The sequence below is a fragment of the Mastigoproctus giganteus genome, chromosome 8 (assembly GCF_048544385.1).
Source record: "Mastigoproctus giganteus isolate SK-2022 chromosome 8, ASM4854438v1, whole genome shotgun sequence".
In the NCBI taxonomy this organism is placed as follows: Eukaryota; Metazoa; Arthropoda; class Arachnida; order Uropygi; family Thelyphonidae; genus Mastigoproctus; species Mastigoproctus giganteus.
In genome coordinates, this window is record NC_143582.1 from 131,086,092 (window position 1) to 131,103,874 (window position 17,783).

A 17,783-nucleotide genomic window follows, 5' to 3' on the forward strand; every position below is an offset into this window, starting at 1 on the left:
TAGAAAGCATGTTTACTGTTATATGCTAAGAAACACAATACTTCACGTTTCATAGTTCTGCAGAAATATCTGCTAAGAAACACAACACTTCACGTTTCATAGTTCTGCAAAAATATCCATCTTTTATATGCAGTGGTATTTTAAATTAGGGCTTTGGTACAAATTATTACCAGCATGGCGGCCAGTATGATGGAGAATGGGAAGCTGGAAAACAGTCAGGATGGGGAAGAATGGTATATTCTGATGGAGGAGTCTATGAAGGGGAATGGTATGAAGGACAGCGTTCTGGAAATGGAATCATGATTTATGTCGATGGAAATGAATATGTTGGTGAGTGGGCTGAAGATATGAAATGTGGACATGGTGTACTTAAAATGGGTAAGTAATAACGTTTGTTTCTTAATGTGGCGTCACAAATTATCAGTGTCAATGAAATTCTTTTCAAAGGCAGTGGTCTCTCAAATTGTAAGGCTACCACCACCACTATTTGCCCACATGCTACATGAAAGTAATACCTCTCTAAAAAAGAGGAGTATTTATAATTTGTTTACCCCCAGTGACATTTTCAATTATAGCAGTGTTATTTATAATATTCTTTTACTCACCTTTCACTCAATCAGTTAGGATACATAATTTTATTGCTTGTTACAATACAGGATACTAGTTGTAACTCTCTTGTAGGTGTATTTTTAAAGTCAGTATCAGATGTATAGAATTCACAAATCAAGTTTCTGGGATAAATGTCAAGAAATAGTTAAAAATATGAAACTTTAAAAACTATTCTTATTTCTCATAATGAATAATACTGTAATATCAAAATTACCTTTAGAAACAAGCCTTGTTACCCAAAAAAATTAATTCCCTAACTTTCCATTTCTCTTCTGACAGTCTATGAAAATTAACGCCGTTATTTATTAAGCCTACAGTTTTACTCAGAATGGAGCCTTAAAAATATTTTTACAGCTATTCTAAATAAAAATTAAAAAAAAAAGTTAATAATGCAAGTTGAACGACTTTTACCAAACTTGAGGACTACTATAATTTTCACATTTTATGTGTTGTTTGTTTCTATATATCCAGTGTGCCTGGTTGAATTTTAATTGTTGCATTCTAACATTCTTCTAACCTGTATATGTTCTTCATATTATTGATGAACTATGGCTGGTGAAGTTGTAATTAGCCAAAACACAGTAAATTTTATACACCTATGGTACTTTTCTTCATTTTACACCCAGAGGCTTGGTTATGTAAGCCACCAGCAGCTGTTTCACAAGTTGTTATTATCAACAAGAGATTGGAAACACAGACTTCACTTCACAGTGAGGAAATTGAAATGTTCACTTTTGTTTGTGGGCACTAGCCCATCATTTAAAAATTTAGATGATTTCCCTAATCTATTCATATTTAACTGGAGTATTGCATTAAGATGTGTTAATGCCCATTAAGGTAGCTTAGAGAACTTTGCATATGCAGGTATTAGAATACACTTGGATTTCATACAAATTAGCAATTTTTTGTTACTGACGTTTAAGACCATGTGCAAATTGTGATCGGTGGCAGTTCTTGATTTTTTTACTCTGCTGAATGAGCACAGTGTTCTCTTTTAATTACAAATTAGAAATAAAAAAAAAAAAAAAAAAAAAACTATTATTTTATCCTTGCTTAAAATACTTCATTCAATTTTAAACTTTGGACCCTGCAACTTATTCCTGAAATCTCCAAAAATTATTGGTTTTGTTCATTTATTTAAAATTAGAAGATAATTATTATTTGTGTTTATTTGATATAGTAGATGTAATTATTTCTCACTTGGCCTTTGAAATTGCTTAAAAAATGAAGGTCAATGTGTGAAAGAATTCTGGCACTGTTGTTCACTGAATCGATATAAGCACAGTATAATAATATTTAGTACTCTACTCTGTAATTCTGCAGGAGCATAATCAATATTAGAAGCATTTATATTAAATCTGCAAACTATAAATTTATAATAATACAAGCATAATTTTATAATATAACCGTATCACATAGTACATACTTCCTGTTGCTTTACCAGCTCCTGATGGTAATCGTATGAATCATGGCATTATACAGTGTGCTACTTGTTTCTGATTTACAAAGTGATCCATAGTGGAATATGACAGAGCCAAAGGGAATGCCCCTGTGTGTTTTCATGTAAACAGTGTGAGAAAATTAAATGCAAATTCAGTGGTCTGATGGGTAAAAATGAAAGCTTGAAGACCAGGGTTGATTCCATTGAAGAAATTAAAATGAGGGATCCATCAAACACACTTTGCTGTGAATCTCAACACTAGAGCTAATACTCATGCAACAGACAACAGCAGCAGCATCTTCCAGAGCAGAGTGCTGGTTGCACAGCATGCAGCTATTCATTGGTGACTATTTTCAAAGAAATGGGAAATATATTGTGGAATAAGAACAGAGTAAATATAAGGTGGAATAAGAACAGAGTAAATGGCAATTACTGTTATACATTGGTACTAATGATATTAAGAATAGGAGATTTGAGAATATACTTAATAGACAGAGAAAAGTGTTGAGAAAAATCTGCAAGTTTAGGATTAAATTTAAAAGTGTTTGTAGTTCTGCCCGGAAACAGTAGGAGGGAGTACACAAAGAGAGCCTTTTCAATCAATTTGGCCTTGGAGAGACTGTGCAAGACTTGGTGGGGGAGAATTTTTCTTAGCATAGTTTGTGCTTCGAGAGACTGCTTCTACAGGGATGGGATACACTTAAATGGAAAGGGTGCAAGAATATTTGCTGATGCTATCAAGGTAATGTTAGTTAGGTGGGAAAACTGCTAGCTTGTATTGGGACATGCAACAGCATGGAGAGTGAGTTGTGGGGGTTTACGAGGTATGCTGAGGGTTCTCATGCAACTACATGAGCTGTGTTGGGGTTACTAAGAGCAAAAACTGCTGCATGTATACTTATTTGTAGACCAGCACTGGTAATCTTTATTAAACAAATTTGATGTAATGATTAAGTCATCAAATGCAGACAGTATAGGTATATCAGAAACATTGTGCTACTCAAATATAAGGATGGAGAATTTGAATATGGTGTATGTATTGTGTTCAGAAAGGACATTGTATATTGGTGAAGGCAGTGCCAGAGGTTTCTTTTAACTCTGCGTGATTTCTCTAGTGATGATACATATACTCTGTTGAGCTGTCAGTGGGTATGTGGTATAGTGTGTAGTTATGTTGTGTTGTATGACTGTCCTCTTAACTACCAGGGAGTAGCAAAAGCATAAGCACACTTGGTACCCATCCTTTGTCACATGGAGGTGGACCATTTGTCATATGTAAACTTGGATGGTCAGTTTCCTACTTGCCAGGCAGAATGGATGGGAATGTGTGTGAGAGAGTGAGAAAAAACACTTCTCACTGAGTGCCCAGTTCAGCAATAATGGTGTGAAGCACACACACACACACACACACACACACACACACACACACACACACACACACACACACACACACACACACACACACGACTTGGAAGGTGATTATCCATTTACTTATGAAGCCCACTGAAGGTATTGCACCTCTTGATGGTTGTAGCCAGTGCAGTGTGAGTCAGTTTGTTGTGACATAAGCACTGAAAAATAAAAATGAGCGCAGGTGTTATAAGCCAAATGACTGTAATGAGTATAACAAACAACAGTACAGACATATAGAGTGGGCCAGTAAATAAGAATGTCTTATAATGGGATATTTTAACTTTACAGATATTGACTGGAACTTGTGGCTTAGTCACTCTCACAGGAGCAAGACTATTTGGGATTTGTTGGATAACTGTTTTTGACACCAGTATGTTATAGAGGCAGCAAGGGAAAGCAGTATTCCTGATCTGATTATCAGCAGTGGCTCTTCAGATAAAAGGAACCACTAAGTGGGAGTGATTACAGTGTATTGATGTAGGATCTACTAAGATATAACTATCTTGTGGGTAAAGGGAAGGGATTATAACTATCTTGTGGGTAAAGGGAAGGGATTTTGCTTTTGTAAAGGTTACTAGATAGTTTTAAATTCTCTTCAGTGGGACTAACTAATGATCTTCTGATGGGAAGTATTTTGGAAAGTAATCATAGAAGCTACTAAGCTTTATATACCAACTAAGGGAGAGTGTTCAAGGTCTAAACCTTAGACCTAAATGAATGTCAGATTCAAAACTGTAAATTATCAAGGAACACAAAAATATTATACTTAGGGTGATAGAGAATGAAAAAGACTTAGGGGTAATTGTGCAGTCAGATATGGAGTTTTCTGAGCAGTGCAGACAGTCTGCAAGAGTAGCTCATGGTGTCTTGTCTGTGATATACAGGAATTTTCTAGCAAGGATAAGGAGGTGATTATCCCCTTGTATAAGGCAATGGTTTGGAGGCTTCATTTTAGGAAGAATGTAGAGCTGCTCGAACAAGTACAGAGAAGGGCAACGAGATTGGTGAATGGAACAAAGGGGTTTCCTCTTACAAAGAAAGACTTAAGTTCTGCAAATTGCAGTGCCTGGAGACCTAGGCACCTGCGAGGTGATCTGATAGAGGTGCATAAGGCCTTCAATGGTTTGAGTAAGCTCAATGCTAATGAAATTCTTCCTCTTGCCCAGATTATTAACCTGAGGGGGCATAAATTCAAATTGAGGAAAGTCAGTTGTAGAATATATGTGTGGAAATTTGCCTTTAGCCAGTGGGTGGTTGATTGCTGGAACAAACTTCTATCTGTCATAGAAGTTGATAGCTTAAATAAATTCAAGGCAATACTAGACAAACATTTGGAGTTAATGGATGGGTGAAATGGGAAAGTTTTTTTTTTTTTTTTTTTTTTTTGGGGCTGATGCTATATAAGCTTGCTTTCTTGCATCATATGCCTCTACTAATGCTAATGCTAAAATCTGCAGGACATAAAAAATGTTATTCAATCAAGACATTAAGGGAGTTAGATAAACTAAGGCAAATTATGAGAAGTTATTTTGCTAAGAATGAAAGAAAGTAGTGAAGAATTCTTTGCTTTTGTTGAGAGTGGAAGGAAATGGATGAATCACATTGGCCAATAGATGTGAATGGCATAACTATTGATGGTTCTATTTATCAACACCTTGATCAGATTGTTGACACAAAGTGAATAAATATTTTTCATTTACATTCATGCATGAAGAAGCTTTTTTAGGATGTGAACTCTGGAAGTGTACCAAGTTATAACTGAGAGCTAAATGATTTTGTGATAAATGGAAAGAAAGTGGAAGTGAAATTATTGAAGCTAAAAGTAAATAAAGCACCTGGAGCTGATGGAATCTATCCAATTATATTAAAATAAGTAACAAATGAGTCGAGTATGCAAACACCCTGGCCATAGTTACAACATCCTTGGATTCATCAGTTGCCACTACTAATATTATATCAGGCATAATTTCCAAGTTTGCAGATGATACAAATGTTGGTAGGGCTGCTAATGACAGTAATGACAGTATGCTACTGCAACATTTTGGACGTTCTATCAGTATATGTTTAATTGTTTGGACAGATTTGCATGCTTGGCATCTTGGGGGGGGGGGTTCTTCTGCACCCAGTAGATAACCATATGTGAAATGTATATGTCCTATCCATAATCTGGTCAGAATAACTTCTTCTATCCTTGATTTTCTTGTGTTTGTTTTCCAATGCTCAACATTTGGTTTTATTTCATATAATTTATTCAATGTTTGTTTTTGCCAGAGTTCTTGCCATTGTGTTAGACATTAGTTTTGAATGATTAGCTTGTAGTCCTTATGTGGAACTGAGGAAAATTTCTGGAGGTTATTGTTGATTTTGCAATTCTGTCAGCTTCTTCATTTCTTTTTATCCCTTTGTGTCCTGGTATCCAGCATAAAAGTATTTCCTGTTTTTCTTTTGTTAAGTCTGTTAGTATCTGTTTAATTTGCCAGAGTACTGGATGGGTTATATTGTTTGTATTTTGTATGGCTTAGATTGCACTTAATGAATCGGAATATATTACTGTTCTCAAGTGGTATGTGGTTCTGAAGTGCTCCAGGGCTATTTGAACTGTTACTAATTCTGCATTCTTTTGGGAGTTGGTGTGACAGTGTAATATCTGGGAAAACTGCTGTTGCTCCTACATGGTTCTCTGATTTTGATCCTCTGTATTTATTGGTATGTGGTTGGGATACTGCATTCTATGTACTGCATGTAGTTGCTGAAAGTTGATGTCTGATAAAGTATTTTTTTACAGTTTTGTGTGAAGAGTTTACAAGCTGTGGGGTGGTTTATCCATGGTGGTATTATATGTCCTAGATTTGCAACATTATCGATTATCTTGTATTATCAGCAGCTCTTGTAGTCTGATGCCTAGACCTCAGCAGGAAGATAAACAGTTAATCCATTGCCATCAAGTGGCCAATGTGATTCAACCCCTTCCTTCTACTCTTAATGTAAGCATAGAAATCTTTGCTACTATTCTTTTCTAGAGACTTCTCATAATCTGTCTTCACTTGCCTCCTTTGTGACCTGATTACATAGTTTCTATCTACCATGCTACCTGATAATTTATATGCATCTCATGCACTTTTCTTTTCTGTCACATGTCTCAATAGCTCATCTGGCATCCTTTTAGGTCTAAGCCTTGAATAGTATTTCTTTATTGGTATGAAAAGCATGGTAGCTTCTATTTTTTTTTACGTAAACCCCAAACACAAGAGGTATTAGAACCTATAGTACTTAGTACCATGCTTGGGTGGAGGTTGAGAAGACGAAAGAAGATATTTGTTGACATTGGACTTGACCTTCTGTAGACTGTAATTTTCAGGAAATACGTATGAAGGAAGGTTGTTCCAGAAAACAGCATTTGAATGAATAAACAAGGAAGATGGAAAGTTGGTTCTGTGAGTTTGAAGTTGAACAGTAAATGGCTGGTGGCAGCACGTGTTCGGACTGTTTTGAAAGAGAGAGAGCGGGAATTATAGAAGCCAATTCAGAAGAACAGTGCCCATGGAAGTATCTGTAGAAGAGGCATGCAGTAGAAACAGTACGTCTATGAGAAAGCGAGTGGAGAGACTGTTAGTTAGAAGAGGGCAGTTAGGTTAATTAATGATTCATCTCTGTTAGAGATGAATCATTAATTAACCTAACTGCCCTCTTCTGAATGGAATCAAGAAGCCTGAGAGGCACCACCCCAGATGTGGGAACAATATTCCATGGCAGGGCGGATTTGCGATTTATACAGAGTGAGCAGCTGTTTGAAAGAAAAGTAATGCCAAGAGCGAAAGAGAAAACCAAGTTTTTTAGATGCAGAAGAAGCAATATTTGTAATGTGCTTGTACCAAGAGAGATTAGAAGTCAGGGTAATCCCCAAAAGAGATTATCATTTTGCCTAGAAATCGGAGTGTCACTAAAGATAGGCATAGGAGGAGCAGAAGAATCCTTTTTGCAAGATAGAAGACAAGATTCAGTTTTAGAAGGGTTCAAATCAACTAAGTTGTCTTTGCCCCACTGGAGAATTACCTGAAGATCGGCATTTAAGGAATTGATAGCAGATTTTCGAGAAGTTGAAGCTGATTGAGTAGGACAAGATTTCTCAAAATGGAAAGTGGAATGCAAGGTGCTATCATCAGCAAAACTATGGATAGAATTTCCAGTCAACGGAAGAAGGTCATTAATATACAAGAGGAAAAGAGTGGGGAAAAGAACTGAACCTTGGGGGACACCGGCATTAGTGGAGAAGTTAGAAGACAGAGAGCCATCAGAGAGAAAACGGGATAACCAATTACTAAAAACAGTTGGCAAACCATAAGACGGAAGCTTAATTAGAAGACCTTTATACCAAACACGATCAAAACCTTTGAGATGTCAAGAGCAACTACTTGTGTTTCACCGAACCTTTCCATTGAATTAGTCCATAAATGGGTAACATAAGCCAGAATATCACCAGTGGATTGACACTGACGGAATCCATACTGGCAATCGTTGATCAGATGGAAGGTTTCTAGGTAGTTTAAGAGTTGGTGGTTAATTGATTTCTCCATTACTTTAGAAAGAGTACAAGTAATTGCAATGGGATGATAATTGGATGGGAGGGATTTGTCACCCTTTTTAGGAATTGGCTGGATATGAGCAAATTTCCAAGCAGAAGGAAAAACACCTTTGGAATAAGAAAGTGAAAAAAGGCGGCAAAGAATAGGAGTAAGTTCAGGAACACAGGTTTTGAGAACAAGTGAAGAAATACCACCAGGACCTGGAGCTTTCTTAGCATCAAGATTCATCAAAACCTTCTGATATCCTTTTGACGGAAGACCACAGGAGGCATTGAATGGAGCATGTTGGGAATGGTGGGAGGTGTTTTACCAAGATCATTAATACATGAGCTGGAAGAAAAATGGGATGCTAGCAGATCAGCTTTATCCTTGGCTGAAGTGACAACAGAACCATCTGGTTTGGACAGAGGTGGGAGCAGAGATGGGCAAAAGTTGAAGCCAATAGCTTTGCAAGAGACCAGAATGCTCAGCTACCATTAGGGCAAGAAACAAGTTTTCTACTCTTAGCCTGTTCAAACTCTAGTTGGACTGATTAATAACTGCTTTAAATTGTTGCAAGTTTTGGCGTAGGCAGAAAATGAAACTGAAGAATTAGAAATAAGCCAATTACGATATGCAACATTCTTCTCTTGAACAGCCTTAGCACATTTATTGGAAAACCAAGGTTTAGATAAAGGACGAGATTTTAAAGTGGAGTGTGGGATAAAGGATTCCATTCCTGCAAGAATAATTTCATTGACACGATCTGAGCAAACGCTGACATCAGAAGTTTTGAAACAGTAATCCAACCAAGTAAAAGACGTCTCACAGGTCATCCCATTTTGCATTCTTGTAATGCCAAACAACGCGAGGTTGGGAACAGCCATGAGATAAAGGTTCTATTGGAGAAGAGAGACAATCATCAAGTTGTGATCTGAAGTGCCTAAAGGACCTCTCACTTCGACTGTGTACTTAGAAGGGTTGTTTGTGAGAAAAAGATCAAGCGTATTGGCTGTATGATTAGGATTGCCCGGTATTCTTGTAGGTAAATGAACAATCTGTGCTAGGTCATTAGTAATTGCAAAAGCCTCAGCATCTCGACCTGCTGGGTCGGTGTGACTAGAAAACGGAAGCCAGCTGAAGTTGTGAACATTAAAATCACCAAGGAAAATTACCTCACTGTTAGGAAAGTTGGACTGGAGAAAGTCAAGTTGCAAAGAGAGGAAGTCAAAGAGCTCCAAGTGATTAGTGGAGTTGGGAGAACAGTAGAGACAACAGATGAATTTTACACAATGAGGTAGAGAGATTTTAAGCCAGAGAATATCAAAGAGAGGAGATTCCAAATTGCCAAGTCTTTGACAGGGAATATCAGAATGGACATATGCACAAGTACCACCTTTGAAGCGAAAGAAATCATACAGCGAATAATTTGGGCATCTGAGATGAGCAGTAGTTGAATCACCGATAACTGAGATTCTGTCAGAAAAAGGACATGGGGTTTGGCATACGTGGTCTCATGAATTGAGACCATGTATATTTGTAAAATGAATTAGGAAGTGCTTGGGAGGTTTAGATCTTTTCGCAGATAAGCTTGCTCTATTAGTTTGACAATTCGTGGTGTATTCAATAGTAAGAAAAAGTGGGTGGGACATGCTGTATGAAGTAATGAAATTTTTGGATATGGCGTACACGGGGTAAGAATATACCCAGATCCTTGGCATAACGTGGCCTCGACAATGCTCCCCGCATACACACTACTCGGACTCCCTCCAGTCACTATCTGGCAGAGTAGAGGTAGCAAGATTATACACTAGCTGATCTGGAAGCGTCCTAGAGAGTTACCAATAGGTTCAGTCCGGTGTACTAACTAGCGGCCGGCCTGCGAACACCGTTTTAGAGCTGTACCCTCGAAATGTAAGGAATATTGGATCTCGCCACGATGTTCATCCTAACCTCAAAGGTCATCAATCATACTGCATGATGGAAGAGATACGGAAGGGTTGACCGGAACTTTGCTCTAGCGACTAAACATGGGTTCCACCACTTCAAGCCTCCAATAAGCAAAGTGGTGGTATTTCACCGGCTGATTAGAGTCATCTACTGCCTGGTAACATAGAGAGGCCACATTCCTCCATGTGGTGTGGTGTGGGCGCCACACCTCGACCCCTGCTTACGTTGGTTCACATCTAGGTGGGCACCCACCGTGTACTTGTGCATGGAGGTTATACCCAGGATTACTACAGTCCCACCATCGTGAAGGTGCAAGCAGAGGATTTGGCTGTCACAGACCGTCCGGACTTCGCCGAAATTGGGTCCACTTGCCTTGAGTGTCACCCGAATATCAGTTCTATCAGCGTTTTAGACTCCCAGGTAGCAAGTACAGCTTGTCTGGCATATCTGAGAGAATGTCTGTGACAACCTCAAGGACCAAATGATTACTTTCCTCAATGATTCCTGTTTAGAATTTGCTATTGTTAATAACATCAGTTGGTTCCACTGCATAGAATTTCAAATCTGTCTGAGACCACTGTAGATGTGTAGACATGTATGGTACGTTACGCTCCAGCTGCTCCTGAACATCAGTTCTGGAGCCACTGAACATAGCATCCGTCTACACCAAGAGAAGGTAGGCAACAACTAAGCATGAAACATGTGTCTGTCTTAATGGGCAAAATCTTGCACCCACTGGGGTAGCGCTATACCAGTGGGTGCCAGAAAAAATTCCACAGCCACCCAGATTAAGGATATCAGAAAAAAAAATGTATAAAATATAAAAAAATCAAACTACTGTAGTCACCCTTACAAAAGCAAAACCCTTCCCTTTACTCTTGACAGTAGTTATATCTTTAATTAAATTCCATTAGTACCCTGTGATCGCTGCTACCTGCAGATTCTAAATGCATGTATAATCACTGCTGATAACCAGATCAAGAGTATTGCTTCCTCTTGTTGTCTCTCTAACATGCTGCTGTAGAAAACAGTCACCCAAGAAATCTAAAAAAAGTCTTGCCAATATGTGAGTGACCATCGAACAAATTCCAGTCAACATCTGGAAAGTTAAAATCTCCCATTATAAGACATCCTGATTTACTGGACCATTCTATTTTTGTTTATAGCTGTTTGGTGTACTCATCACAGTCAATGGAGCTATAATACACTCCTCCTCTCAATTTTGTTTTCCCAATGCTTATGTCACACCGAACTTACTCAACATTGAACTGGTCACCAATGTCAACTGGATGCACTGCCTTAGATTTAATATGCTTCATAACTAAGAGCATAATTCCTACATCCCTCCTGTATACTAAGAATATTAGAAAATTGTACTAACCATATTCGCATTCAGCACCACTTATGTCTGAGTGACATCTTGTCTCCACTATCCCTAGAAATTCATCAAATTTATTTACAATGCTCCTAGCATTAGTATACATGCAAACATTTTCACTCTTAGTTATCCGTACATAGACTATGTATTCACTTGTTCCATTATGAACAAGAACAAGACCTGATATCCTTGACACCTTGCTGTCTAGGCTGCTGCATTTTCCAATAGAAGTAGAGCAAGAATCACCTTCACCACTGCCTGCAGCTCTAGTTGATCTGTTAGTCTGTGTATCCTGCCAAGCTGGCAGTTTTCTGACCCATCTATGACTGTCTCAATATAATCAGCAAATATTCTTTCAACCCTGCTATTTAAATGTATCTCATCCCTGTAAAAACAGTCTCTCATGTTAAGAAGCACAGACCATACCTTAGAAAAATTCTACCCCATGAGCCTTGCACATGTACTTTTCATGTACTCCCTCCTATAGTATCTGGACAGAATTGCAGACACTTTCAAATTGAATCCTAACTGATGACTTTCTCCCAACATTGCCCTGTAATTGTTAAGTAAGTCCTACTCTTAATATCATTAGTGCCAATATGTACATCAATATCACCTTTTTTGCCATTAAAAGTTAATATTGCTCTATAACCTTTTTGCTCCTGGCAGACATATCCTATTCCACCTATCTTTCTTGAATAAAATATTTCTCATTTCCCTGACAATAACCAACTCCTGTTGGACCACTGCATTCTGCCTTGGTGATTGCTACTATGTTGCCCTGGAATTGAGTTGGGCAGCTGAGAGCTTGATGGGCCATCTATTTTAATTCCTTAGAGGGCAACTACCCTACTCTTCAAACTCTTATAATTGCCCATCAGAACTCTGAATTGGCACCTAATTTCTTCACATTCTCTGCATCGAACACACACACACAAAGACTGTGAACCCAATAACACATTGTTTTTTGGTAATTCGTTCCCAGACCTTGGAAGTTGAAATTTTCACTATACAAAGGGTACTAGGAAAGTTTTGCAATATGACGGAACAATGAATCACAGGAAGCTGTTTGTCGCTGCATGTTGAGACATTTTCATACGTGCATAGTAGCCGCCGCGCCAAGTCGATGGGCTCAGTTATTCATTAGTAGTGAGAGTGTAAAGTGCTTGCGATGGCATCGTGGTCACGAAATGAGATAAGGACAGTTTTGCGGTATAATTTCGTGCGTGGTTTAACCATAGACCAATGCTTAGAAGAAATGACTCTTGCACTAGATGACTGTCCACATCGTACAACGATATTCAGGTGGTATAGAGAATTCCAAAGGGGAAATTTCACTCTGGAGGATTCTGAGAGGCCGGGAAGGCCACGAACGTCAGTTACGGAGGAAAACGTTACTGCTGTGAGGAAAATGCTTGACGAAAACAGGCGAGTGACCTACCAACAGATAGAGGATACTTTGGGCCTAAATGTACCAGCAATTCGTTCGATTCTGCAAGATCATTTGCACGTGAAGAAACTTTGTTCTCTCTGGGTGCCGCATCAACTGACTGAAGAGCAGATGACACGACGTGTGACTTGGTGCCGGGAGATGTTAAAAAAGTTTGATAAGGGACAATCTCGGTATGTGAACAACATCGTGACAGGTGACGAGACTTGGCTGTACTATTACCATCTGCCGACCAAGGCTCAAAACAAAGTTTGGGTCTTTGATGATGACGACACACCCGTAATTGTCAGAAAATCCCGATCTGTAAAGAAGAAAATGTTAGCTGTATTTTTCAAATCGAGTGGAATTGTGGAACGTGTCGTTTTGGACATGCAGAAGACAGTCACAGCTAAGTGGTATACTGAACAATGCCTGCCTAAAGTCATTGATCTATGAAGAACCTGCGGCCAAAGTCAAGAATGGACACCTGGTACCTCCATCACGAAAATGCTCCAGCTCACCGCGCCAAAGCCTGCACCGAATATTTGACCACGACAGGACTGAAACTTCTCGAGCACCCTCCCTACAGTCCAGACCTTGCTCTCTGTGACTTTGCACTGTTCCCGCATGTGAAAATGAAGCTAAAAGACAAGCGGTTTTCCAGTGATGAGGACCTTCTACGGGCTTGGGACAACGAGTGTGCTTTACTCCCTAGTGAAACTTGGCAGAATTGGTTTAAAGATTGGTTTCGGAGGATGGAGAGGTGTATTGAATGTAGAGGAAATTACTTTGAAAAAATTAAATAAACAAAGCTGTATTGCAAAACTTTCCTAGTACCCTTTGTATAATGCAATACATACACAACGTTTTTAAGTACACGAATACAATACATAATTTATATCAAATAAACACAACACAAAAAATCACTTCAACTAAAGGACGCAAAGACAAAACACACAGCCAAAATGTTTACAAATTGGCTGAGAGTAAGGACCATGTGGTCTGGTTGGAGATGATTGTAAGTCCCAATGTACAGCACCAACATAGCTGAGTGGTTAGGAGCACAAGTGCAGTAGCACACATTCTTTGAGTGGACTAGGGTTCAAGCCCATGACTGCTAAATATGATTAACGTTTATATTGATGATTTATTGTAAACTTCCTCATCTTCCTTGAGGTTGTCACAGACATTCTCTCAGATATGCCAGACAAGCTGTTCTTGCTACCTGGGAGTCTAAAACGCTGATGGAACTGATATTCGGGTGACACTCAAGTCAAAGTGAACCCAATTTCGGCGAAGTCCGGACGGTCTATGACAGCCAAATCCTCTGCTTGCACCTTCACGATGGTGGGACTGTAGTAATCCTGGGTATAACCTTCATGCACAAGTACATGGTGGGTGACCACCCAGGTGTGAACCAACGTAAGCAGGGGTCGAGGTGTGGTGTCCACACCACATGGAGGAACGCCGCCCCTCTATGTTACCAGGCAGTACTAGGTGGTAGATGACTCTCATCAACCGGTGAAATACCACCACTTTGCTTATTGGAGGCTTGAAGTGGTGGAACCCATGTTTAGTCTCTAGAGCTAAGTTCCGGCCAACCCTACCCTATCTCTTCCATCATGCAGTATGATTGATGATTTTTGAGGTTATGATGAATGTCGTGGCGAGATCCAATATTCCTTACATTTCGAGGGTACAGCTCTAAAACGGTGTTCGCAGGCCGGCCGCTAGTTAGTACACCAGACTGAACCTATTGGTAACTCTCTAGGAAGCTTCCGGATCAGCTAGTGTATAATTTTGCTACCTCTACTCTGCCAGATAGTGAAACGAGGGAGTCCGAGTAGTGTGTATGCGGGGAGCATTGTCGAGGCCACGTTATGTCAAGGATCTGGGTATATTCTTACCACATGTACGCCATATCCAAAAATTTCATTACTTCATACAGCATGTCCCACCCACTTTTTCTTACTATTGAATACACCATGAATTGTCAAAATAATAGAGCAAGCTTATCTGCGAAAAGATCTAAACCTCCCAAGGACTTCCTAATTCATTTCACAAATATACGTGGTCTCAATTCTAATCTCAACGATGTCCATTTCCACTTGCAGTCTTCCAAACCCCATGTACTTTTTCTGACTGAATCTCAGTTATCAGTTGATTCAACTACTGCTCATCTCAGATGTCCAAATTTTTTCCTGTATGATTCCTTTCGCCTCAAAGGTGGTACTTGTGCATATGTCCGTTCTGATATTCCCTGTCAGAGACTTGGCAATTTGGAATCTCCTCTCTTTGATCTTCCTGGCTTAAAATCTCTCTACCTCATTGTGTAAAATTCATCTGTTGTCTCTACCGTTCTCCCAACTCCACTAATCACTTGGAGTTCTTTGACTTCCTCTCTTTGCAACTTGACTTTCTCCAATCCAACTTTCCTAACAATGAGGTAATTTTCCTTGGTGATTTTAACGTTCACAACTCCAGCTGGCCTCCGTTTTCTAGTCACATCGACCCAGCAGGTCGAGATGCTGAGGCTTTTGCAGTTACTAATGACCTAGCACAGATTGTTCATTTACCTACAAGAATACCGGACAATCCTAATCATACAGCCAATACGCTTGATCTTTTTCTCACAAACAACCCTTCTAAGTACAAGGTTGAAGTAAGAGGTCCTTTAGGCACTTCAGATCACAACTTGGTGATTGTCTCTTCTCCAATGGAACCTTTATCTCATGGCTATTCCCAACCTCGTATTGTTTGCCATTACAAGAATGCAAAATGGGATGACCTGCGAGACTTCTTTTCTTCTTTTCCTTGGTCTGATTACTGTTTCAAAACTTCTGATGTCAACGTTTGCTCAGATCGTGTCAGTGAAATTATTCTTGCAGGAATGGAATCCTTTATCCCACACTCCACTTTAAAATCTCGTCCTTTATCTAAACCTTGGTTTTCCAATAAATGTGCTAAGGCTGTCCAAGAGAAGAACGTTGCATATCGTAATTGGCTTGTTTCTAATTCTTCAGTTTCATTTTCTGCCTACACCAAAGCTCGCAACAATTGTAAAGCAGTTATTAATCAATCCAAACTAGAGTTTGAACAGGCTAAGAGTAGAAAACTTGCTTCTTGCCCTAATGGTAGACGAGCATTCTGGTCTCTTGCCAAAGCTATTGGCCGCAACTTTTGTCCATCTCTGCTCCCAGCTCTGTCCAAACCAGATGGTTCTGTTGTCACTTCAGCCAAGGATAAAGCTGACCTGCTAGCATCCCATTTTTCTTCGAGCTCATGTATTAATGATCTTGGTAAAACACCTCCCACCATTCCTAACACGCTCCATTCAACCTCCTGTGGTCTTCCGTCAAAAGGATATCAGAAGGATTTTGATGAATCTTGATGCTAAGAAAGCTCCAGGTCCTGATGGTATTTCTCCACCTGTTCTCAAAACCTGTGCTCCTGAACTTACTCCTATTCTTTGCCGCCTTTTTTCACTTTCTTATTCCAAAGGTGTTTTTCCTTCTGCTTGGAAATTTGCTCATATCCAGCCAGTTCCTAAAAAGGGTGACAAATCCCTCCCATCCAATTATCGTCCCATTGCAATTACTTCTACTCTTTCTAAAGTAATGGAGAAATCAATTAACCGCCAACTCTTAAACTACCTAGAAACCTTCCGTCTGATCAACGATCGCCAGCATGGATTCCGTCAGTGTCGATCCACTGGTGATATTCTGGCTTATGTTACCCATTTATGGACTAATTCAATGGAAAGGTTCGGTGAAACACAAGTAGTTGCTCTTGATATCTCAAAGGCTTTTGATCGTGTTTGGCATAAAGGTCTTCTAAACAAGCTTCCATCTTATGGTTTGCCAACTGTTTTTAGTAATTGGTTATCCAGTTTTCTCTCTGATCGCTCACTGAGGGTGATGGTAGATGGCTCTCTATCTTCTAACTTCTCCACTAATGCCGGTGTCCCCCAAGGTTCAGTTCTTTCCCCCACTCTTTTCCTCTTGTATATCAATGACCTTCTTCCATTGACTGGAAATCCTATCCATAGTTTTGCTGATGATAGCACATTGCATTCAACTTTCCATTTTGAGAAACCTTGTCCAGCTCAATCAGCTTCAAGTTCTCGAAAATCTGCTGCCAATTCCTTAAATGCCGATCTTCAGGTAATTCTCCAGTGGGGCAAAGACAACTTAGTTGATTTCAACCCTTCTAAAACTCAATCTTGTCTTATATCTCGCAAAAAAGGATTCTTCTGCTCCTATGCTTATCTATAGTGACACTCCGATTTCTAGGCAAAATGATATATCCCTTTTGGGGATTACCCTGACTTCTAATCTCTCTTGGCACAAGCACATTACAAATATTGCTTCCTCTGCATCTAAAAAACTTGGTTTTCTCTTTCGCTCTCGGCATTACTTTTCTCCCAAACAGCTGCTCACTCTGTATAAATCGCAAATCCGCCCTGCCATGGAATATTGTTCCCACATCTGGGGTGGTGCCCCCAAAACCTCTCTCAGGCTTCTTGATTCCATTCAGAAGAGGGCAGTTAGGTTAATTAATGATTCATCTCTAACAGAGTCTCTCTCTCTCCACTCGCTTTCTCATAGACGCACTGTTTCTGCTGCATGCCTCTTCTACAGATACTTCCATGGGCACTGTTCTTCTGAATTGGCCTCTATAATTCCCGCTCTCTCTTTCAAAACAGTCCGAACACGTGCCGCCACCAGCCAACATCCATTTACTGTCCAACTTCAAACCCACAGAACCAACTTTTCATCTTCCTCATTTATTCATTCAACTGCCGTTTTCTGGAACTACCTTCCTTCATACGTATTTCCTGAAAATTACAATCTACAGAAGTTCAAGTCCAATATCAACAAAGATCTTCTTTCGTCTTCTCAACCTTCAACCCAAGCACGGTACTAAGTACTATAGGTTATAATACCTCTCGTGTTTGGGGTTCTCATTAAAAAAAAAAAAAAAACTCTACTGATGTAGTGG

At 39.4% G+C, this 17,783-nt stretch overlaps 1 protein-coding gene across 3 annotated transcripts in view; it reads left to right on the top strand.

Moving 5' to 3' along the window:
* The window catches only part of LOC150081822 (MORN repeat-containing protein 3-like), a 175,488-nt gene that overhangs the window by 88,673 nt on the left and 69,032 nt on the right, over positions 1–17,783 (top strand). For 2 of the 3 annotated variants that reach the window (XM_090378913.1, XM_090378915.1), the window contains exon 3: positions 150–378. In XM_090378913.1, the coding sequence (XP_090235039.1) occupies positions 150–378 (229 nt within the window). The remainder of the gene's footprint in view (positions 1–149; positions 379–17,783) is intronic. The other variant, XM_090378914.1, reaches the window with a different exon arrangement.